This window comes from Balaenoptera musculus, chromosome 13 (assembly GCF_009873245.2).
Source record: "Balaenoptera musculus isolate JJ_BM4_2016_0621 chromosome 13, mBalMus1.pri.v3, whole genome shotgun sequence".
NCBI lineage: Eukaryota > Metazoa > Chordata > Mammalia > Artiodactyla > Balaenopteridae > Balaenoptera > Balaenoptera musculus.
The window spans coordinates 26,014,487-26,038,268 of NC_045797.1; the positions used below are offsets into that span (position 1 = coordinate 26,014,487).

General features: G+C 41.8%; 1 protein-coding gene across 1 annotated transcript; it reads left to right on the forward strand.

The window, feature by feature from the left end:
* Nucleotides 1-714: 714 nt before the first annotated feature.
* On the forward strand, nt 715-23,715 carry MTHFD2 (methylenetetrahydrofolate dehydrogenase (NADP+ dependent) 2, methenyltetrahydrofolate cyclohydrolase). The gene is made up of 8 exons (XM_036873049.1): nt 715-872; nt 16,821-17,005; nt 18,468-18,590; nt 19,213-19,365; nt 19,782-19,889; nt 20,727-20,819; nt 21,204-21,329; nt 22,516-23,715. Exons 1-8 carry the CDS (start codon nt 772-774, stop codon nt 22,677-22,679), a joined length of 1,053 nt encoding a protein of 350 aa, XP_036728944.1. The 5' UTR covers nt 715-771; the 3' UTR covers nt 22,680-23,715.
* The last annotated feature ends 67 nt before the right edge of the window (nt 23,716-23,782 follow it).

A 23,782-nucleotide genomic window follows, 5' to 3' on the forward strand; every position in this document is an offset into this window, starting at 1 on the left:
GTGCGGAGTGTTTTAACCACTGCGCCACTAGGGAAGTCCCCCCCTTTGCTATTAAAAAAATACTCTGTGGGAGAGATACTTTGAGACTATGCAAATAGGGCGGCCAGTCAGATAAAATACAGGTAGCCCAGTTTAATTTGAATTTCAGGTAACAGACGAATACCTTTTTAGTAAAGTATGACCCCTCCTCCCAATCCAAATTTAATTGGGCATCTTGTATTTTTATTGCAAGATCTGGTAACACTATATGTAAATAACTTGGTCCTCATCCAACTTCACTCAGTTATTTTGACATCCATTGATGATTCTCAATTTTTACTATGATTTTGCCAAATAGTCGTTTTCTAACTGCATCATTCTTCTGCATTTATTAGTTGCTATTCCATCTGCCTATCTTTTTATCCACTCTTAAAGCGCCTGGCACACAGTAGGCACTCAGATAATTGGGCAGTGAATGAACGCGTTGGCCGAGCTTCCGTGACAACGTTTGGCAGGGGCTTGCCTTCCTCAGCCAGTCTCGGCAAGCTATCGAGCCTTCGGAACCATCCAGGGCCTCGCTCTTAGCTCTTATTGCTCCAATCACAAGCATGGCTTTACTGGGCTTCTCTACGTTTAAAGGAAGACAACCGATCGGTTCCTTCAGCTCCAGCGGCCCAACAGACTGCAAGTGGAGAGCCGCAGGGACCAATGGGTGCCGGCAGGAGGCGGGGCCTGCCACGCGGCAGCGGTATAACCGCAGGGCCGGCGCGCCTTTCCCTCCGGGCGCTGGCCATGGCTGCAGCGTCGCTTTTATCCGCTTTGGCCACCCGGCTGCTCCGGCCGGCGCAGAGCTGCCGCCTCCACCATCGCCCCTTCCACCTCTCGGCAGTTCGGTAAGAGGGTCGGGGGGCTGGGTCAGCGCGGAAATCCGAGGGGAACCGAGCGCGGGGCCCGCCCAGGGACTCCCTTAATGAGCATCTCCGTCCCGGGAGGTGGTGGCCACCGAGAGGGGTGTGGCGGGGTGACGTGGCATCCCAGAGTGGCCGCAGCCTACCACCAGGGCGCTCGTTCGGCTGTGTGGGCTGAAACCGGGAGCCCGCCTTTCGGAGGAGCCGGTCTCCTGCAGGCTCCGGGCGTCGCCCTGTCTCAAAGCCAGTCCGCCGGCTGAACGGGGCCCACCGTGTGGAGCGGAGGTGCTGGCGGGCCCTGGGGCGCCGCAACTTACCTGGGAGCATACGGAGGTCACCGGCCAGAACCTGCCGGTCGCCCTTGGCCCTGATACCAAGAGCGGGAAAGCAGAGGAGATGTTTTGGCGAGCGCAGGGAAGAGTTGTGAGTGAGCCGCCTTCCGTGAGCCGTCCCTTCCCGGGACCCTAGCGGCGGCGGGGGTTAGGGCGGAGCCTTGCTCGCCGGGTACCAGCACTTCCCTCCTTCTCCCGGCCGTGGGTGTGGCTCGCGCTGCTCTACAAGCTGCCCCTTTCCCTCCCAAGAGAATAAATGTGTTGTGGTCACCAGGACTTTGACTGCAGCCCACCCGGAGTTGGTCAGTGCCAGACCGAGTAAATTGAGGTGGTAAACGCCCGGGAAGAGAAGAGGGAAAGCTCTGTTTGCGTTTTCTTAGGGAGGTAATAAATATTTCCTGATTTTTTTGGACCTCAAATTCCTATTCTAAACCTAAGTTGAAGAATCTTTTTTTTGGGGGGGGTGGAGGGGGAGCTGTGATTTCGTTCCCTAAAGCTATGCACCCTCTTTCCCGTCAATCTTTAGAGCCTTTACACTGCAGAGACCTAAGCCTTGTAACAGCAGCCCCTTTATCCAGGCACTGTGCTAGGCTGTGCGAATTCAGACATGGTAAAAGCGGTTTTCTTTAGTGGAACTCCCATACTTGTCAAGAGGCAGAACACGTACGTGTGGCAGAAAATGTAATTTTCGGTCAGTGTAAAAATGCTATTAGAGACGTTTCCAAGGTGCTGTTGGAGCAAAGAATGGGGATTAATGCGTTCTTGAAAGAAGACTTCAGAGGGGACATTTAAGGATTTCCTTTGTCTGACCCTGACCTGCCTTTCCAGCCCCATCTTTCATTACTGTCTGTTCTCTTCCCTCTTCCTACCTTCCTGAGTTCTGGCCACATGTGCTTTCATGATTGAAAAGAGATTTATAAAAATACTCCAATTCCTTACCTAAAGAACTGGAACAGTTTGCTCACACTCTCCAGTAACAAATGCCCTGCTTTTGGGGCTTCCCTGGTGGCGCAGTGATTAAGAAGCGACCAGCCAATGCAGGGGACACGGGTTCGAGCCCTGGTCCGGGAAGATCCCACATGCCGCGGAGCAACTAAGCCCGTGTGCCACAACTACTGAGCCTGCGCTCTAGAGCCTGCGAGCCACAACTACTGAAGCCCACGCGCCTAGAGCCTGTGCTCTGCAAGAAGAGAAGCCACCGCAATGAGAAGCCCAGGCTCCACAATGAAGAGTAGCCCCTGCTCGTAGCAACTAGAGAAAACCCGCGCAGCAACAAAGACCCAACGCAGCCAAAAATAAATAAACAAAATAAATAAATTTATAAAAAACAAAAAAGCAAATGCCTTCTTTTCACTGCCTTTTCTGAATGAAATGTAGGTTTCCACATCTCTGAAGGCAATAAGTACATTTGGTATTCAGTGTTCTAATGTATTGCTTTGATTACTGCTAGCTGGTAAAATTAAAACATCTTTTAAAAAATATGGGTCTAGGGGCAAGACGGGAATAAAGATGCAGACCTACTAGAGAATGGACTTGAGGATACGGGGAGAGGGAAGGGTAAGCTGGGACAAAGTGAGAGAGTGGCATGGACATATATACACTACCAAATGTAAAATAGATAGCTAGTGGGAAGCAGCCGCATAGCACAGGGAGATCAGCTTGGTGCTTTGTGACCACCTAGAGGGGTGGGATAGGGAGGGTGGGAGGGAGGGAGACGCAAGAGGGAAGAGATATGGGGACATATGTATATGTATAACTGATTCACTTTGTTATAAAGCAGAAACTGGTACACCATTGTAACGCAATTATACTCTAACAAAGATGTTAAAATAAAATAAAATTGAACAGAAATGAAAAAAAAATATGGGTCTGAATGTATTCCTTTTTTTGCGGGGGGGTAGTGTGAGAGTTTTCATGGTTAGAGAGATAGTACTGTAGTCTAGGCAACAGTGAGGTAAAGGAAAAAATGGACTTTGGAGGCAGAAGTTTGTGTTTGAATTTTGTTTCTACTGTCCTCAGTTTCTTGTTCTGTATAACAGGCTTATTATAATAGTCCCAAGGTAACTGAGAGTAATGTATGTAAAACTCTAAGCAAAATATCTCGTGTTTAAGAGATGTTAGATCCATCCCCCTTTGTGTCTGTGTTCACTCATTACTGGTTCCATTAATTAGTAGATAACAGAACTCTTTCCAAAATAAGTTGATCATGAATTGTAAAATGCACCTGATATTAATTTTTCATGGAAAATTACAGTACTGTAAACTATTGAATTAGAAGGAAAGTGAAGATGCTTCTGACTTGGATTTCAGTTTTTAATTTTATTTAGATAGTCCTCTTCTTTCTAGTCTGTTGATTCATAATTTTATTGGAAATTTTTCTAAACACATCTGTGAAAGCACTCCTAAACGTGTTAGCTAATATGGTTAATAAATTTTGGATTCCCCGTGGGACTGATCTCAGTCTCCATTTCCATTTATTTTGGGGTAGCAGTAACTTTATCTGCCCATTGGCAAAAACAAAAAATGTTGAGAAAGTAGGTAATGACTCCCTCTCAGGACTGTGTTTCACATTTGGCAGAATTGTGGTATGCAGGCGAGGGCTAAAACACAGTTATGTTATAAAGGATACTCATTGCATTGTGGCTTTGTTTTGGTTCTTGTTACTCTTTGACTTCTTTTTTTTTTTTTTTTTTTAAGCAAATTGGCGTAACATACAGAAGTTGCCTTTGGAACTTGGAACACTGGATTCTCCCAGAACCCTGTGTCCTTAACTTTATTATATCATGCTTAGCCCAAATATGCTGCTACCATTTTCTCTAAGTTTACTGCTTTCAAAAGGAACTTAAAAAAAATTTTTTTAATGAAGTGCAATCTAAGTCCTACTCACTGATTATTTTTATAAAACTATCCTTATGAGTGTATAAATAGATAAATATATCTATTGTATATTAAGGATGTGTGTGTGTATAAATTTAGCCAACAGAGTTAGAAATTAATTTTTAGTGAATATATATGCCTGGCACTTTATTTATTTATTTTCTATTTTTGGCCATGCCACATGACACGTGAGATCTTAGTTCCCCAACCAGGGATCGAACCCCTGCGCTCTGCATTGGAAGCTCGGAGTCTTAACCACTGGACTGCCAGGGAAGTCCCCACATGCCTGGCACTTTATTTATTTCATTCAATATAAATGACTGTCCTAAGCCCTTTTAAAGGGCTTTAAAAGCCCTTTTTAATCTTTCACTCTATTCTATTCCAGGGTTGGGAATCTATTTCTGGTGCGGGGCAGTTATTACTATAGATCAAGAATGTTGCCAGGGGTATTTGTATCAGCAAAGCCCTTTTATTTTATTATTTTTTTTTTTTTAAAGATTTTATTACAGTTATCTTTTTTTTTTTAAACATCTTTATTGGAGTATAATTGCTTTACAATGGTGTACCAGTTTCTGGTTTATAACAAAGTGAATCAGTTATACATATACATATGTCCCCATATCTCTTCCCTCTTGCGTCTCCCTCCCTCCCACCCTCCCTATCCCACCCCTCTAGGTGGTCACAAAGCACCAAGCTGATCTCCCTGTGCTATGCGGCTGCTTCCCACTAACTATCTATTTTACATTTGGTAGTGTACATGTGTCCATGCCACTCTCTCACTTTGTCCCAGCTTTACCCTTCCGTCTCCCCGTATCCTCAAGTCTGTTCTCTAGTAGGTCTATGTCTTTATTCCCGTCTTGCCCCTAGGTTCTTCATGACCACTTTTATTTTTTTTTTTAGATTCTATATATATGTGTTACATTACAGTATTTCTTTTTCTCTTTCTGACTTACTTCACTCAGTATGACAGACTCTAGGTCCATCCACCTCACTACAAATAACTCAGTTTCATTTCTTTTTATGGCTGAGTAATATTCCATTGTATATATGTGCCACATCTTCTTTATCCATTCATCTGTTGATGGACACTTAGGTTGCTTCCATGTCCTGGCTATTGTAAATAGAGCTGCAATGAACATTTTGGTATGTGACTCTTTTTGAATTACGGTTTTCTCAGGGTATATGCCCAGTAGTGGGATTGCTGGGTCGTATGGTAGTTCTGTTTTTAGTTTTTTAAGGAACCTCCATACTGTTCTCCATAGTGGCTGTATCAATTTACATTCCCACCAACAGTGCAAGAGGGTTCCCTTTCTCCACACCCTCTCCAGCATTTACTGTTTGTAGATTTTTTGATGATGGCCATTCTGACTGGTGTGAGATGATATCTCATTGTAGTTTTGATTTGCATTTCTCTAATGATTAATGATGTTGAGCATTCTTTCAGGTGTTTGTTGGCAATCTGTATATCTTCTTTGGAGAAATGTCTATTTAGGTCTTCTGCCCATTTTTTTTTTTTTTTTAAAGATTGCTTTAATTAATTAATTTATTTATTTATTTTATGGCTGTGTTGGGTCTTCGTTTCTATACGAGGGCTTTCTCTAGTTGTGGCAAGCGGGGGCCACTCTTCATTGCGGTGTGCAGGCCTCTCACTGTCGCGGCCTCTCTTGTTGCGGAGCACAGGCTCCAGACACGCAGGCTCAGTAATTGTGGCTCACGGGCCTAGCCGCTCCACGGCATGTGGGATCTTCCCAGACCAGGGCTTGAACCCGTGTCCCCTACATTGGCAGGCAGATTCTCAACCACTGCGCCACCAGGGAAGCCCATTCTGCCCATTTTTGAATTGGGTTGTTTGTTTTCTTGATACTGAGCTGCTTGTAAATTTTTGAGATTAATTCTTTGTCAGTTGCTTCATTTGCAAATATTTTCTCCCATTCTGAGGGTTGTCTTTTCATCTTGTTTATGGTTTCCTTTGCTGTGCAAAAGCTTTTAAGTTTCATTAGGTCCCATTTGTTTATTTTTGTTTTTATTTCCATTCCTCTAGGAGGTGGGTCAAAAAGGATCTTGCTGTGATTTATGTCATAGACTGTTCTGCCTATGTTTTCCTCTAAGAGTTTGATAGTGTCTGGCCTTACATTTAGGTCTTTAATCCATTTTGAGTTTATTTTTGTGTATGGTGTTAGGGAGTGTTCTAATTTCATTCTTTGACATGTAGCTGTCCAATTTTCCCAGCACCACTTATTGAAGAGGCTGTCTTTTCTCCACTGTATATTCTTGCCTCCTTTATCAAAGATAAGGTGACCATATGTGCGTGGGTTTATGTCTGGGCTTTCTATCCTGTTCCCTGATGTATATTTCTGTTTTTGTGCCAGTACCATACTGTCTTGATTACTGTAGCTTTGTAGTATAGTCTGAAGTCTGGGAGCCTGATTCCTCCAGCTCCGTTTTTCTTTCTCAAGATTGCTTTGGCTATTCGGGGTCTTTTGTGTTTCCATACAAATTGTGAAATTTTTTGTTCTAATTCTGTGAAAAATGCCAGTGGTAGTTTGATAGGGATTGCATTAAATCTGTAGATTGCTTTGGGTAGTATAGTCATTTTCACAACGTTGATTCTTCTAATCCAAGAACATGGTATATATCTCCATCTATTTGTATCATCTTTAATTTCTTTCACCAGTGTCTTATAATTTTCTGCATACAGGTCTTTTGTCTCCTTAGGTAGGTTTTTTTTTTTTTTTTTTTTAACTTTGGGTTTATTTATTTATTTATTTTTATGGCTGTGTTGGGTCCTCGTTTCTGTGCGAGGGCTTTCTCTAGTTGTGGCAAGTGGGGGCCATTCTTCATCGCGGTGCGCGGGCCTCTCACTATCGCGGCCTCTCTTGTTGCGGAGCACAGGCTCCAGACGCGCAGGCTCAGTAATTGTGGCTCACGGGCCCAGCCGCTCCGCGGCATGTGGGATCCTCCCAGACCAGGGCTCGAACCCGTATTCTCTGCATTGGCAGGCAGATTCTCAACCACTGCGCCACCAGGGAAGCCCATCCTTAGGTAGGTTTATTCCTAGATATTTTATTCTTTTTGTTGCAATGGTAAATGGGAGTGTTTTCTTAATTTCTCTTTCAGATTTTTCATCATTAGTGTATAGGAATGCAAGAGATTTCTGTGCATTAATTTTGTATCCTGCTACTTTACCAAATTCATTGATGAGCTCTAGTAGTTTTCTGGTAGCATCTTTAGGATTCTCTATGTATAGTATCATGTCATCTGCAAACAGGGACAGCAGCAAAGCCCTTTTAAAGAAGTCCTCCTCAACCCTAAATCTGAATTGGATTTGTAAATATTAACATGTTTTTAGTTCCTTAATATATCATGAGTATATATGAAATGCTATTGTATATTTTGTGCTCTGCTAGAATTATCATGTAAAATCGAGTAAATGCATTAGGTTTGCTATAAAATTGTGATATCTTTTTTTTTTTTTTTAAGTGAAAGAAGGTTTATTCAGGGAGAAACACACTCACTAGACAGAGGGTGGGCCATCTCAGAAGGCAAGAGGCAGCAGGCTATGGAGTTGTCAGTTTTTATAGGAGTGGGTAATTTCATAGGTTGATGAGTGGAAGGAGTATCCCAGCTATTTTGGGGAAGGGGTCGGGATTTCCAGGAATTGAGCCACTGCCCATTTTTTTACCTTTTATGGTCGGCCTTGGAACTGTCACGTGGTGTGTCATTTAGTGTGCTGATGTGTTACAAATGAGCGTATACTGAGGCTCAAGGTTTGGTGGAAGACAACTTGTCCACCATCTTGGACCTAACTGGTTCTAGCCAATTTATGTCATGTCCTTGGGCTATGTCATTCTTTAAAAGGTTGTGCCCTGCCCTCTTCCTGTCTCATTCCCCACTCAGAGATTTTACTCCCATAATCTTATGGGAAGCAGAGGGGCAATGGTCTGTCATCTGTAGCTGCTTCAGGGCTGAGTAGGGGCATCAACCCTGCCTGTCAGGGAGTGACAAATCTCTGGATGCCTGATCTAGGGGCCCCAGGAGCAGGACAGCTTCTTGTTTTAAGTTGACATGAGCTGGAATCATTGCATAGCCATCATCTTGATGTGGAACTGCTTCTGTAGCCTCCCTATGAATCTTCTTGAAGATGAAGCACTTTTGGAACAGCATCAGAGTACAATAGTAACTGTCTATAAATGACGAAAGACTTAAAAGGTTAAATATCCGATTACAGTGTAATTGATAAAGAAGCTTGGTTATTGTTGTGACATAGAACATTTTAAGATAACAACTAGAACTATAGCATTATACCAGGACATATCCAAATTTTAGAACCTTTAAATAAGTTTTAGAATGTCTATATTAATAACATTCATCCATACAGTATATTTTTAAATAGGTTTATTGCTTGTGTGATAATGCTGTCTATGTAATTTAACATACTAAATAATACTAGTTAAATATTTCTCTCTGAGATGCCTCAGGGGCCCTCTAAAGCACCCCAAAGTTAGTTGAAAGTCAGGAGAACTTTAATTAAAATTTGACATTTGAGGGGCTTCCCTGGTGGCGCAGTGGTTGAGAGTCTGCCTGCCAATGCAGGGGACACGGGTTCGAGCCCTGGTCTGGGAAGGTCCCACATGCCGCAGAGCAGCTAGGCCCGTGAGCCACAATTACTGAGCCTGCGCGTCTGGAGCCTGTGGTCCGCAACAAGAGAGGCCGCGACAGTGAGAGGCCCGCGCACCGCGATGAAGAGTGGCCCCCGCTTGCCACAACTAGAGAAAGCCCTCGCACAGAAACGATGATCCAACACAACCATAAATAAATAAATTTAAAAAAAAAATTGACTTTTGGGAAGTTTGTCAAAAAGTTTTAAAACACTTGATCAAATAAAATCATTGGTAACTATGAGACAATACTTATTTCTTAACCAAAGTGTCAAGAGATCTCAAAAGCAAATACAGATTAAAGGCAAAGAAACTCACACAATCTATTATCAAAAATGGCATAACGTCTCAGTGTTTTTTCATTCCTCACACGTTCTTTTACTGAAAACACATATCTTACTTTCCTTAAAAGTTTTTTCCTCATTGAGTTACTCCCATAACTAAATTTGCAATAGATATAATAAGGTCTAGTAAATCTAGGTACAACAGAAGTATTTTTTCTTTAAGTAAGTTTTTTTAAAATTTATTTATTTATTTATTTATTTATTTTTGGCTGTGTTGGGTCTTCATTGCTGCGCTCCGGCTTTCTCTAGTTGCGATGCGCAGGCTTCTCACTGCAGTGGCTTCTCTTTTTGCGGAGCACGGGCTCTAGGCGCGCAGGCTTCAGTAGTTGTGACACGCGGGCTCAGTAGTTGTGTCTCACGGGCTCTAGAGTGCAGGCTCAGTAGTTGTGGTGCACATGCTTGGCTGCTCTGCAGCATGTGGGATCTTCCCAGAGCAGGGCTCGAACCCGTGTCCCCTGCATTGGCAGGTGAATTCTTAACCACTGCACCACCAGGGAAGCCCACAACAGAAGTATTATACTTAACATTGATGACTCTAAAGACATGTCTATATTAATCAAACCAACAAGCTTAAGCCACCTTCAATACCAGATATCAGTTTAGTACTGAATATTTTACAGATAACATGAACCTGAAGTTCATTCTGGCCAGATTACTTTCTATTTCTAAGTATTTGTATAAGCACTTAATTTTCTTTAAATCAACTAAATAGAGCTCTTTTATGAATTAATTTTTGGCAATACCATACATCTACAGCACACACATAGATACATACAAACTTACAAACAAACCCAGAGGCCTCATAGTTCCCATTCCAAAATTTTAGCCAAGAGTCAGGTACAGCATCAGTCTACAAAGGAGGTTGGATTAAAATTGGGTTTCTGGCAGGTGGAACAAATAAAGCTCACTTGTCTAGATGGCTAAACCCTTTTTACTAATATTTATGGAAAAGATACTTAAGGTTTTTATTTGTCCATGACAAGTTCCAAACTATTTACCACCTTTTTCAAAATTTGCATTTTAAAAAAATGGCAGAGATAAGGGTTCCTGGAAAAAAACAGGTAGGATATTTGCATCTCAAAGGCACAGGTAAATTCCTCCTAGGATGACTTTGTTTCCCCTTTGTTTAATACTTACAAGCCTCTTCAGATAAATAGGGAAGGTTTTGGGAGTGGTAAAAGGATTGTGAGCTTTGTATTTGTTTTTGGAGCTACATCTCTGGTCCTGTAAAGACTAGATTTGTAAAATAAGGACAGTTTTTTTTTTTTTCTTTTTTTTAAAGAATTGGGTGGCTCCCTCAATGATATTGAAGGACTGCTCTACCCATTTACCTATGTTGAGGAATGTTTTACTTTCCTCATTTAGCTTAGGGGAGAAGTCCTTCCCTCAAATTTCTATCAGGTATGGTTAGCTTAGTCAGACCAGTGGCCTCCCATTTTTACAAACACTTTTGGGGATCCTCCCTGGGTTTAAGAAATTTTTAAATTATGGCCCTCAGTCAGGCCTTTGGTCTGAGGCGGCTTGCCTACGGCCTCATGTGATCGCATTTTTAAAGGTAGCTGGACAATTTCTAGCCCACGTTTTTTCTTTTTTTTTTTGGTCCATTCCATTCCTATCATGTAAGCACCCTCAGCTTGAATTTTATAAGCACACAGAGTGGAGGCATTCATGGCATTTCAGTGTCTGGATCTGTCCAGTCAAAGGCAAAGAGATACTGGGGTGCAGGGGAATGCAGAAGAAAGCAACCTTTAGTTCTTGAACTATGAACTAGTTTAACAGCCCATAGTTTAAAAACTTAGATGGGGTGGAATGTAGATCTCCTCTCACTTGGGACTGAGGTAGATTCCTCTGACCAAGAGCAATTGTTTTTCTTGGTGGGTGCTATCTCTGTGAGGATCTCCAGCTTGGATTATTGTCGGGAATTTAGTGAGCCAGTCCCTTCCCAACAAGGGGAGGGAGCACTCAGGCATGAGCAGAAACTGATGTGCAAAGGTAAAATTTCCTAGCAACCAGTTGAGGGGAGGAGTGAATCACTGGTTCAGAGCTTTCCATCAATCCCTGTTATTATACAGCTTGTGGAGGACAAGGGTCCAGGGAAATCAGTCAGCACAGAGTAGGCAGCCCAGGTATCTAATAAGAAAATAACTTTCTTACCTTCCATGTCAAAGGTTACCTGAGGCTTCTCCGGAGAAATGACCAGGTGTCCTTTGGGAGCCAGGGAGGGTCCCGGGCCCCATCAGTCTTCCATCCTCTCGGCCATCATTGCTTTGGGAGCCCCGAGTCCCCTTCGGGACTGGGAGCAGTTCTGCTTCCAGTGACCCTCTTGGTCACACTTAAAACAGATGGTTTTTGGCAAGATAGTGACTCTGATCCAGCATTCCTGGATCCTGTCCTCACCATGGGTCTTCGCCAGGGATGGTAACCCTGGGGTGGTGCAGGGGTTAGGGCTGCTGCCAGTTGTGCTTTTTGCTGTTGTCCCTGAATCCTTTTTGCCTCTCTATTGTTAAATACTCCAAAAGCCAAATCCATGAGCTGATTTATGGGGGTCTGGTGTCTCCAGCTCCCCGGATGCGGCATGAGGGGTAAATGGCCTGGAAGACTGTCCCCCCTAACAATTGGGGGAGGTAGGAGTTCACGGTAGACCTCTCGGGGAGGTGGACTCATAAAGAGATCATCTAAAACATTTGGCTTCTGTGAAGAAGGCACTTTGAAAGGGGTGTGAGCCAGGTACACCCAGCAGGAGTTCTTTAGACCTGGATTATGGAATAGGGTCATGAACGTTTGGATGTATGGGACTTCCCCCCATTTACCTTTCCTTTTACAAAATAAGTCCAGTTGCAAGATGGTATTGTAATTCAATGACCCAATTTTTTTTTGGCCAGATCACTTCGTCCCCTAGTTTGTATTGGGGCCATACAGTATTGCAAAAGAAAATTAATTTTTTTCTTAAACCACCCTGTCTAAATTTTCCCCAGTTAGTTAATATGCATCTGTAACAGGGAAGAGCCAAATCAGACTACATGTTGGATCTGTTTCATTTACTTTATCTTTTTATTTATTTATTTTATTTATTTATTTTTTATTTTTGGCTGCATTGGGTCTTCGTTGCTGCATGCGGGCTTTATCTAGTTGCGGCGAGCAGAGGCTACTCATCGTTGCAGTGCGTGGGCTTCTCATTGCGGTGGCTTCTCTTGTTGCGGAGCTGCGGAGCACGAGCTCTAGGCACGCGGGCTCAGTAGTTTTGGCTCACAGGCTCTAGAATGCAGGCTCAGCAGTTGTGGCACACTGGCTTTGTTGCTCCGCAGCATGTGGGATCTTCCCGGACCAGGGCTCAAACCCATGTCCCCTGCATTGGCAGGCAGATTCTTAACCACTGCGCCACCGGGGAAGTCCTGTTTCTTTTACTTTAACCTTTGCTTTCTGCTGCTTTTTTTTCACTAAAAGGATACTGTCTATACATAATGGCCTGCCTTGGGGAACCCTGCCCCTCTGCCTGAATGTTAAACCAAAGTGCCTTTGTTCAGGGAAACATCCGGACCCTGTTCCACTTGTGGATGGCTACAAGAAAGAAGAAATTAACACGTCCCCTCCCCGAGACTGGCCATTCCAGGTGATATTTGCAGAACTTATGGCCTTTTCACTTTATTTCCTCATCTCCTCCCCTTCTCTGTGCTATGAAAGAAACTGGCATCTAAACCACGATAAGATGGTTATTTTGAGACTTCAGTCTGCCATCTTCTCGGTCTGCCGGCTTTCCGAATAAAGTCGTATTCCTTGTCTCAACACCTCATCTCCCATCTATTGGCCTGTCGTGCAGCGAGCAGGGCGAGCTTGGACTCGGTGACACATCCTAGCAGCGAGTCCTTCGGGATGCTTGTAGTTGCCCGCATTTTTTTATTGGGATGTCTTGATAAGATGGGAGTCTGATGGATCCCGGCCAGGTGGTAGTTATTTGTCCTGACATTCTCCCAGTGTCAACAGTGGGGTCCCTGTGAGCACCCGAAATCTGCCTGGTCGGTGAGCCTGAGTAGGTCCTTTGGATTAGTCAAGGAAAGGAGCAAGAGCCAGTGGGAGAAAAAGCAACCAGAGTCCCAGAGCCTAAATCCTTCAGAGAGGGAGGGAGGAGACCTAGGCCCTGAGCCAACTAAATGGATTAACTTTATCAATTAAACAAAAGAAAAACAAATAGAAGGGTAGGGCTGAAGGGCCCCAAGGCAGTGATAACAACACAAGGCAACAGCTCCCCTCAGGATATGGTCCTTTTGTTGTTGAGGACGGCTACCTCTCCACAGAAGTAAAAGAAGCAACACCCCACGTGCTGGCAAAGCCAGCTGGGAGGCTCAAGGATCGGTAGACAGTCCAAGAAGTCAGGAGAGAAGGAGGATAATAAGGGAAATCCAGGGCAGGAGGGAAGGTGTACAGCCATGACGCTTCCTAAGAGATTTGTAAGCCTGCTGAGAAAGGTGCTCACCCACTACCTCCGCTGAGGGGTTGATAAAGTCCGCCTGGGACCCCCCCAAGAACAGTGCTCACCGACACTTCCGCTCAGGGGTGTCTGTGTGATATCTTCTTCATACTTCAAAAGACGCAAATACAAATTAATGTTTAATATAAGGTTTAGATATAAAATTACTGCATTATATCTAAGACATTGAGATTTGGTTTAAAGTAGGTACTTAATCACAATGCAACTGAAAAGCAGGCATTGAAGGCTTAGACCATTAAAGCTTTAAAGTTTTGAATTAACAGTGGCCTTGAGAATTAATTATATCTGACCATACAAGATATCCAGTACCTTGATGTTATCCCTGAGAATTAAATATGTGCTATAAGGGGAAATAGATTGTTTCAATGTTTCAAACAATCGTATTCTTCTTTGGTGTTGAGGTTGGAGCATTCCTTATGACACTGGGGACAAAAATCTAAAGGGAAAGTCTTGTTTTCAGTGAGGTGTTTTTTCTTTCTCTTTTTTAAAAAATTTAATTAATTAATTTATTTATTTTGGGCTGCTTTGGGTCTTCGTTGCTGCGCACGGGCTTTCTCTCTAGTTGCGGTGCGCGGGCTTCTTATTGCAGTGGCTTCTCTTGCTGCGGAGCACGGGCTCTAGGCATGCGGGCTTCAGTAGTTGTGGCTCGCGGGCTCTAGAGTGCAGGCTCAGTAGTTATGGCACACGGGCTTAGTTGCTCCGCGGCATGTGGGATCTTCCCGGACCAGGGCTAGAACCCGTGTCCCCAGCATTGGCAGGCAGATTCTCAACCACTGCACCACCAGGGAAGTCCCCGGGGTGTTTTTTCTTAAGGAATAGATGCTTGTCCTACTTTAAGTAATGGGAACTTTAAGCATATATGTGGAAATAAGAAAACCAGGAATCCTCCACGTTGGAACCCAGGAAGAGCTGTTCTTATTGTTCTTACCAATTCTTACTGGGGAGAGATAGGCTTTCAGAGATTTGAATATGTTTTTGGGAACTGAAATTTCTTCTAGATCTGAGTTTTCTCCTTGTCTCACCCCCAACAAGCAGTTTCTCATCCATGTGGTTCTAGCATGTGAATGTAGTTCAGAGAGGAGCTCTTACTGGTCTAGTTCACTACCACTGCTCCTGGTGAATAAACCTTTGCACCAGCTGGACCGCTGGCCAGCCTAGAAATTGTTGTTCTTGACATCAGATATTTACTCCTGGTGTGTCAGCTGTGGATGGGGCACTGGGGTCTTGGGGTAGAGCACACTGCCACCTATGAGATGGAATTGCCTTAGTCCCCCTTCCAATCCCTATTCTTCATCAGGAAAGTCTTTTCCAGGAGGGGCTGTAGGGAGTGGTAGGTATTTGAGGTTGTCTAGTATATTGCTTATTGGTTTAACTGCATAGCATAATTTATATATTTAAAAGCATGTATAAATTAAAAGCCAATTCACTAACTGGGAAATGATTTGATACATGACTCGGTTCTAACAACATGGGCAAAACATAACCTACAAATGGCATGTAAGCATATAGGAAAAACTGTTTAACCTCATAGTGGTGAGTGATCAAATAAAACAATGCAAATTAACAACAAAAAACTTTTTTTTTTTTTTGGCCTATCAATTTGTCAATGATCAGAGGCAGGATGGTGTAGCATTAAGAGCCTAGACTCTGGATTCAGAAGCGCTAAACATGAGACCCAACTTCTGTTAAATACTAGCTGTCAGTTACTTAAACTCTCTATGCTTCAGATTAATGATAGTAACTATTTCAATCAACTTTATCCTCCTAATCTAAAAAAAAAAAAAAATGGTACTGCTGAACCTAGTGTCAGGGCAGGAATAAGGACACAGACGTAGAGAACAGACTTGAGGACACAGTGGGGAAAGGGGAAGCTGGGACGAAGTGAGAGAGTAGCATGGACATATATACACTACCAAATGTAAAATGGATAGCTAGTGGGAAGCTGCTGCATTCCACAGGGAGATCAGCTCGATGCTTTGTGACGACCTAGAGGTGCGGGATAGGGATGGTGGGAGGGAGGCTTAGAGAGAGAGGGTATGTCGGGATATATGTATACATGTAGCTGATTCACTTTGTTGTACAGCAGAAACTAACACAACATTGTAAAGCAATTAAACTCCAATAAAGATTAAAAAAAAACCCACCTTTACCCTCCTAAATAAGTAGCTGGACACAGATTTACCACTTTGAACCTATCCTTCAGATTTCAGTTGTCCCTCAGATCAGGAGCTATGTATTCTAAACTTTAAGTTTGGTGAATTTTTTTCTTTTTCTTTTTCCAGTTTTATTGAGAAATAATTGACATGCATCACTGTATAAGTTTAAGGTGTACAGCATGATGGTTTGATTTACATACATTGTGAAATGATTACCACAATAGGTTCAGTTAAAATCCATCATCTCGTATAGATATATAAAAGACAAGAAAAAAAAATTCTCCTTGTGGTGAGAACTCTTAGGATCTACTCTTTTAACAACTTTCTTATATATCATACAGCGGTGTTAACTACACTGGACGTGCAGCCCCTCCTTTTCCAGGAGGGGCTGTAGGGAGTGGTAGGTATTTGAGGTTTGTCTAGTATATTGCTTATTGGTTTAACTGCATAGTATAATTTATATATTTAAAAGCATGTATAAATTAAAAGCCAATTCACTAACTGGGAAATGATTTAAAAGCATGTATAAATTAAAAGCCAATTCACTAACTGAGAATGTAGGATGTACATTACGTCCCTAGTACTTATTTATCTTATAACTAGAAGTTTGTACAGTCATCCCTCAGTATCTGAAGGGGTTTAGTTCCAGGAACCCCCAGGATACCAAAATTCCCAGATGGTCAAGTCCCTTATATAAAATGGCATAGTATTTGTATATAACCTATCCTCCTGTATACTTTAAATCATCTCTAGGTTATTTATACCTAATACCATGTAAATGCTGTGTAAATAGTTGTAAATACAATGTAAATAGTTGCCAGGTGCAGGGCAAATTCAAGTTTTGCCTTTTGGAACTTTTTGGAATTTTTTTTCCCCAATGTTTTCGACCCATGGTTGATGAATTCTCAGATGCAGAACCTGCAGATAGGAGGGCCCACCATGCCTTTTGACCACCTTCTTCCAATTCCTCCTCCCCCACCTCCTGAAGTTTTGGGTATTTAATAACACTTTTGTAGCCTGATCTTTACTCTTTACAAAGTTTCAAGCTGTTTGTTTTTGTGATTCTATTGCCTTCTGCAGAAATGAAGCTGTTGTCATTTCGGGAAGGAAACTTGCTGAGCAGATCAAGCAGGAAGTGCGGCAGGAGGTGGAAGAGTGGGTGGCGTCAGGCAACAAACGGCCGCACCTGAGCGTCGTTCTGGTTGGCGAGAATCCTGCAAGTCACTCCTATGTCCTCAACAAAACCAGAGCAGCTGCCGATGTGGGTATGTGTCACTCTCAGACCCTGACTGCTGTTAAACTGAGACTTATCTGAGGCAAACTCTATTGCAATTTATGATTCCTTTTTCTGATTAGAAAACCCAGGCAGAGGAGGCTAATGTGATTGAACTGTATCCAAATATTTGTCATAAAGAAATCAGGCTGTCTACTGGGGAGGGTTATAGACTAGGACAGGAGGAATATGGTTGGTATTCTTGGTGTCTTCTGGAATGTAGTCTGAATTCTGTTCTAGTCTAACATTTGATAGGTGACCTTGAACACAGTTTACATCTGCTTTCCTTGAGCAATAATGAGTCTGAATGAGGTGTTTGAGCATTTGGTTGAGGAGACCTCAGTGATGTGGCCTAGAACACAGTCATGGATTTGAAGGAAATGACTCTGACTTCTTTGAAATAGCCTTTGGTTTCTCCGCCAGTTGGTTCCAAAGCCAATTAAATCAGCAGTGTAGAAGTGGTTGGAGGTTTGAATGCAGAAGGCACAGGTCTGAGTGAAGGGAGGCTTGTGTTCCAGGTCTCGCTGTACTGCAGACTCTGTGTGGCCGCAGACCAGAGGTGGGTGGGCTCAGCTGTGCCGTTGCCCGCTTCTCTGTGGGTCAGTGGTCTGAGCACCGTGTGCCTGCCCTTCTGAAGGGCTGTGAAACCTCTGGCGTGCCTGGCCAGTGTTACTGGACTGTGAGCCCTTGGTATACTCTATTCTTGATCACTGAGGATTGAAGCCTCCTGCCCTTTTCATTGAAAAACCTTTAGAACCTCTAGAAAATAGTAAGCCATGGCTTTCTAAGACATTGGGATGGGAGGTAGTGTGATACAGTGGAAAGAACATGGACTTTGGAACTGGAAAGATTGTCTTTGTCACCAGCCAGCTTGTGTTTCAATTTCACTGAGCCTTGTCTATAAAATGAGGTTGATGAGGATTATGTAGTATAATATATGGAAAGTATCAAGCTAGGGGGAAGGGTAAGCTGGGACAAAGTGAGAGAGTGGCATGGACATATATACACTACCAAACATAAAACCGATAGCTAGTGGGAAGCAGCCGCATAACACAGGGAGATCAGCCGGTGCTTTGTGACCACCTAGAGGGGTGGGATAGGGAGGGTGGGAGGGAGGGAGACGCAAGAGGGAAGAGATATGGGGATATATGTATATGTATATGTATAGCTGATTCACTTTGTTATAAAGCAGAAACTAACACACCATTGTAAAGCAATTATACTCCAATAAAGATGTTAAAAAAGAAAACAAAAGAAAAGAAAGTATCAAGCTAGTATTCTTTAGTGTTTGTATTTGGGAAGTTACTTAAGGTTACTTGTGAGCCGATTCAAGCTTTCCAGCTACCAGGGTGGGTATGATGATAAAAAGCCTCGCTGGTAGCATGGCAGGCAGCGTAGCATTGTCTCAATAAATGCCTCTTTTTTTTTTTTTTTACCTTGAAATTTTCTTATAGGAATCAACAGTGAGACAATTGTGAAACCAGCTTCAATTTCAGAGGAAGAACTGTTGAATTTAATCAATAAACTAAATAATGATGATAATGTAGATGGCCTCCTTGTTCAGCTGCCTCTTCCAGGTGAGATTTGGACACCACCATTTAAAATGATTTCTGGGGATTTCCCTGGTGGTCCAGGGAGTAAGGCTCCGTGCTCCCAATGCAGGGGACCTGGATTCGATCCCTGGTCAGGGAACTAGATCCCGCATGCCGCAACAAAGATCCCACATGCCGCAACTAAAGATCGCGCATGCTGCAAGGAAGATCACGCATACTGCAACTAAGACGCGGTGCAGCCAAATAAATAAATATTTTAAATGATTTCTGAGGAATGGAGAGACTTGTTACTTTATACAACTGGCCCCTTGTGTGGATTTGACATAAAGGGGAGGTAAACTCAAGAGAGTGAGTATGTTATTAGATATGGGACAGACCTACTCAGAATACCAATTACTCCTTGATTTGGTATTGAGATCTTAAAGCAAAGGACAGTGGAAGGAAGCAGTTGTACAACAGGACACTGGCTTTGATCTTGGCATTGGCTTTGCTCGATGTGTGTTCCTTATATGCAGATGAAGAAATAAGTCATGGGGGCGAGCTGTAAAAGTGGAATAGGTTTTTGTGGCAAACCAGGTAAGCTGGAGTCAAGCAGTGCTAACTACGTAACAGTGACTTAAGACCACTGCTCTGATTTCTTTTTCAGAGCACATTGATGAGAGAAAGATCTGCAATGCTGTTTCCCCAGACAAAGATGTTGATGGCTTTCATGTAATTAACGTAGGGCGAATGTGTTTGGACCAGAATTCCATGTTACCAGCTACTCCATGGGGTGTGTGGGAAATAATTAAGCGAACTGGTAGGTATATCCGTCTCAGTGTTATCAAGGTAGTACTTACAAATGGTAAAAATTCATGCAGAGTGGAAACTCCCACCCCACAGCCTCTAGTCCTGCTCCCCAGAGCCTAACTCCTTTAGCAGTTGCCTACAACTGTTTTTGCTGTTTAATCCAGAAACCTCTGAGGGAAACTTAAGCTTTAATAGTGGTGATTGTGCACACTCATAACATTTTGCAGCTTATAAAATGTTTCCTTTTAGCTTTCACTATGTGTAGTGAGTGATAGTCCAGTTGACTGATGAGGCAATAAGCTTAGTGAATTCCTTCATTATCACAATTAGAGTCACATCCTAGGCCATCAGCCTTCCTTTTCCTTAGGTGCTCTTTCTAAGATAATCAGGCACTATCTTAAATGCAAATATATTTATTTTTCATAGGTATTCCAACCCTGGGGAAGAATGTGCTTGTGGCTGGAAGGTCAAAAAACGTTGGAATGCCCATTGCAGTACTGCTGCACACGGACGGGGCACACGAACGCCCCGGAGGTAAGGGTTTTGCTCCCAGGGATGAGTCCTCTTCTCCCTTACGAGAGACGCTTGAGAGACTGCCCTGTGGATGTTTGGACATGTTAACTTTGTTAAACTTTGTTTTTGTTGTAATTTTGTTAATAGGTACTTGGGGAGTAATCTTTGTAGGAGAAGCTGTACTCAGTGTCACTTGAAAGTTCATTTATATTCACTAGTATGGAACTAGTTCAGAGATAGATATGCCTCAGAAATTTGAGTTTTGAGTATAAGTATGGTTGTAGACAATTAGATTTTCCAGTTATGCCTTTGATAGTTGGAGCTAAGAAGTAGAACTTATTCAAAGTTAGTGTCCTGTTCTGTGCCATTTGGTAGAAAAAAATCTTAGACCAATGCAAACAATTGAATTGATATTACTGTAATGTGTCATCATTGTGTCAAGTTCTATTAATTTGAGAAAAAGCTTCAAATCAGAGTTAATGTGATTATCATAATATGACTATACATGATTACATCAGAAATAATGTCAAAACTAAATATTTCCAGGTATCTTTCAGCACACTTTTAAGAAAAATCCTTGAGTAATTCTGGTGATATTTTGTTTAGAAAGGCTGTTAAATAGGACAAGGAATAAATCTAAAGATGTATGACTCCAAAGGGTAGAGCTAGGACCAACAGGTAAAAGTTACAGGAAATTGAGTATTTGTTTTTTTTTTAAAGTTACAATTGGCTGCCCAGAAAGTATGGCACAGGAACTGTCAATTATTTTTTCAGAGATGTTGAATTTCTCGCATGGTTTGCCTAGTTGAGATCTCATCCAATTCCAGCTTTGATTCGGAAATATTTTTTAACTCATAGGTGATGCCACTGTCACAATATCTCATCGATATACTCCCAAGGAGCAGCTGAAGAAACATACAGCTCTTGCAGATATTGTGGTCTCCGCTGCAGGTAAGAGCACCAGGGAAGGGGCGGGAGCACGTCACCTCAGAGGGTGAAGATGGGACTCTCATCTTCGAATTTGCCTGCTGCACTGCTGTTCCATTCATTATTCTCCTAGGATTGATAATGTGAGCTGCTTACAAAGATGAGGAGAGAGTTGTGGTTGGAATACTGATTTCTGGCATTCCATTATAGATTTGATGGATGAATGTTTTTTCTACAGCCTGTTTACTATATGAAATTTAAATGTTTCCTTGGTTAATAGTTTTTATAGGTTTTTGTAAAACAAGCTAATTCGTTCTTCCAGGTCTCTTGAAATTGAAAGTAGATAAGAATCTTATCTAAGAATCTTCTTTTCAGTACTAAACCGATCATTCCTATCTCCATTTCTAGGCATTCCAAATCTGATCACAGCAGATATGATTAAGGAAGGAGCAGCTGTCATTGATGTGGGAATAAATAGAATTCAAGATCCCATAACTGCTAAACCCAAGTTGGTTGGAGATGTGGACTTTGAAGGTAAATGGTATGATTTTTTAAAAATATAAAAGTCAATAAATACTATTGTTATTGGACATTTAGGGCAAACTATTTTAACTTTTAAACTTATGTTACCTTGGTAATACCATTTAAAATGCTTTCCATGAGAATTAATTAAGAAAAATCTTTTAACAATTACAGTCGTTCTAGAATTATTTTAGGTGTTTGTATCATCAGATTATGGAGAACAGATACAGAGTTTTCAGAGAATTGTTTTGTTTTTTTCCACTTAGGGCTATTTTATAATTAAAACAGCTTCAAGACTTTTAACAAGTCTGAAAATTTAATGAAGTGATTTTCCTAAACTATTGAGTCTCCTGAAAAGTGTTACAGATTTCTCATTTTCATACTGAGAGGAGATATCACAGACCTGGCATGTTAAAAGTATGGGACAGAGCCAAATTACTAAAATTTTGGAATTTGCTAGTAGATTTCTCCTTTCAGTTCTGATTTTATCTGAATTTTATGCCAATAATCCTATTTCTAGCTTTCTGTTTCTTCTAAAGCAGTCAGACCCAAGCCTAGGTTTCTAAGTATTTTTCCCTTTAGATTGGAATTTAAAAAATCTTACTTTTTATTTTCCAGAAAATTACTTTGCTTGGTGCTTTGGGCAAACAGTATAGTTAAATAAATAGGATGAAATTAAGAAAATATTGTAGGCAGGTATTAATTGAAGTAATGCTTATTATTATTATAGTTACACTTCCCATACAGTTAACCTACTGAGATGTTTCTTTTTAAGTTGATTTAATATGGAGGAAAAGTATGGCTGGTAAATTATAGGTTGTTTAGATATATAAATATTCACTGAACAACTCTGCTTATTATATGCGTGTTATTGATTTATTTATTTTTGGCCACTCCGCACAGCATGCGGGATCTTAGTTCCCCCACCAGGGATTGAACCCGCGCCCCCTGCAGTGGAAGAGCAGAGTCCTAACCACTGGGCTGCCAGGGAAGTCCCTATATGTGTGTTATTTTATATTAGTATGTTCAAAAGCCTTTACTCTTGAGTAATGTAGCTGTGATTTTTTTAAATGAGTTTGAGGCTTATGAAGATGCTTATGTATTTTATTGCTTTTTCTTTGAATGCTTCTTCCATGATAAAGTACATACAGTTCCTTTGCCATAATTAAAGCAGTCTGCCTGTCTTATTTCTATGTAGGAGTCAGGAAGAAAGCCGGTTACATCACTCCAGTCCCTGGGGGTGTTGGTCCCATGACAGTGGCAATGCTAATGAAGAATACCATTATTGCTGCAAAAAAAGTGCTGAGGCTTGAAGAGCAGGAAGTACTGAAGTCTAAGGAGCTTGGAGTAGCAAGTAATTAACTATTGTGTCTTCTGTGTCATGAACAGCACTCCAAGCTAGTTCACGAGGAAAACCAGGCCAATAGAAATGCAATATTTATTCTACTTAAATGGTTTAAAACAATGCTTTCTATTTATTTGTAAGCTTAAATGGGTGGGTGTTTGCACACATAGCCCTGCAGTTACCCACCAGGGAGCACTCCACTATCGTGCTGGGTCATGGGATCCAGCCAAGAGAAGCCATTAACCTACTGATTAACAGGGGGGCACTGTCACATTGAGAATGGCTGCCTAACTTTGTCAACCACTTCAGTTAAAATTTGTCTTTTTTAGGAGGGCAGCTATGCCTACCACTATACCACCAACGCTGCACAAATTTGTCTTTTCTACGACTGCATTTCCCAAGTGCTATTCCAATAATGAGTTGATGCTCATTAGGTTCCAAACCTTTTGAGTTCAACTGGTCAAACCAAAGGAAAAATGTTGCAAGAGAAAATTAGGGAAAAGGTAAAAAAGAAAGAAATGATGGTAGTTGAGTAGAAAAAAAATTACCCTAATTTAATATATGTATTGATTGATAACCAGAAGAAAAACTACATGTTAATAGTCTCCTAAGCTGTCATTTTGTAGCTTAGTCATTGGGAAAATGTTTGGGGTTGTTTCATTTGCTATTAGCCCTCGTTTTATGTTGGTTACCATTCCTGAGGTTTCCCCATTTTAGTTTTCTAGGATTGAAAGGCTTATTTTATAAATTATTCATGTCATATTTGACTTTCCTACATTCTTAAACTTCACTGTCAAATTTTTATACTGTTGGGGGTGTCTGTATGGTTTCTTTAGTGTGTCTTGAAACCTGTATTTGGAAAACATAACTTGGGCTTGATGATCATTAGGGCAGCTTGTATAAGTGTGCAACTTACTTTTCCACCAAAGAACTGTCAACAGCTGCCGGCTTTTCTCTGATGCATCTGTTGGCTTTCCTTGATTGATTTTTGAGAACTTGAGTTAATACTGAATTTAATCAGACTTTCTGATTAAAGGACTTCTTTGTTTCATTTTGTTTTTTTAAATAAAACACTTCTGACTGGTATAGAATGAGTTTCTGAAATACTGTATCTTTCTGC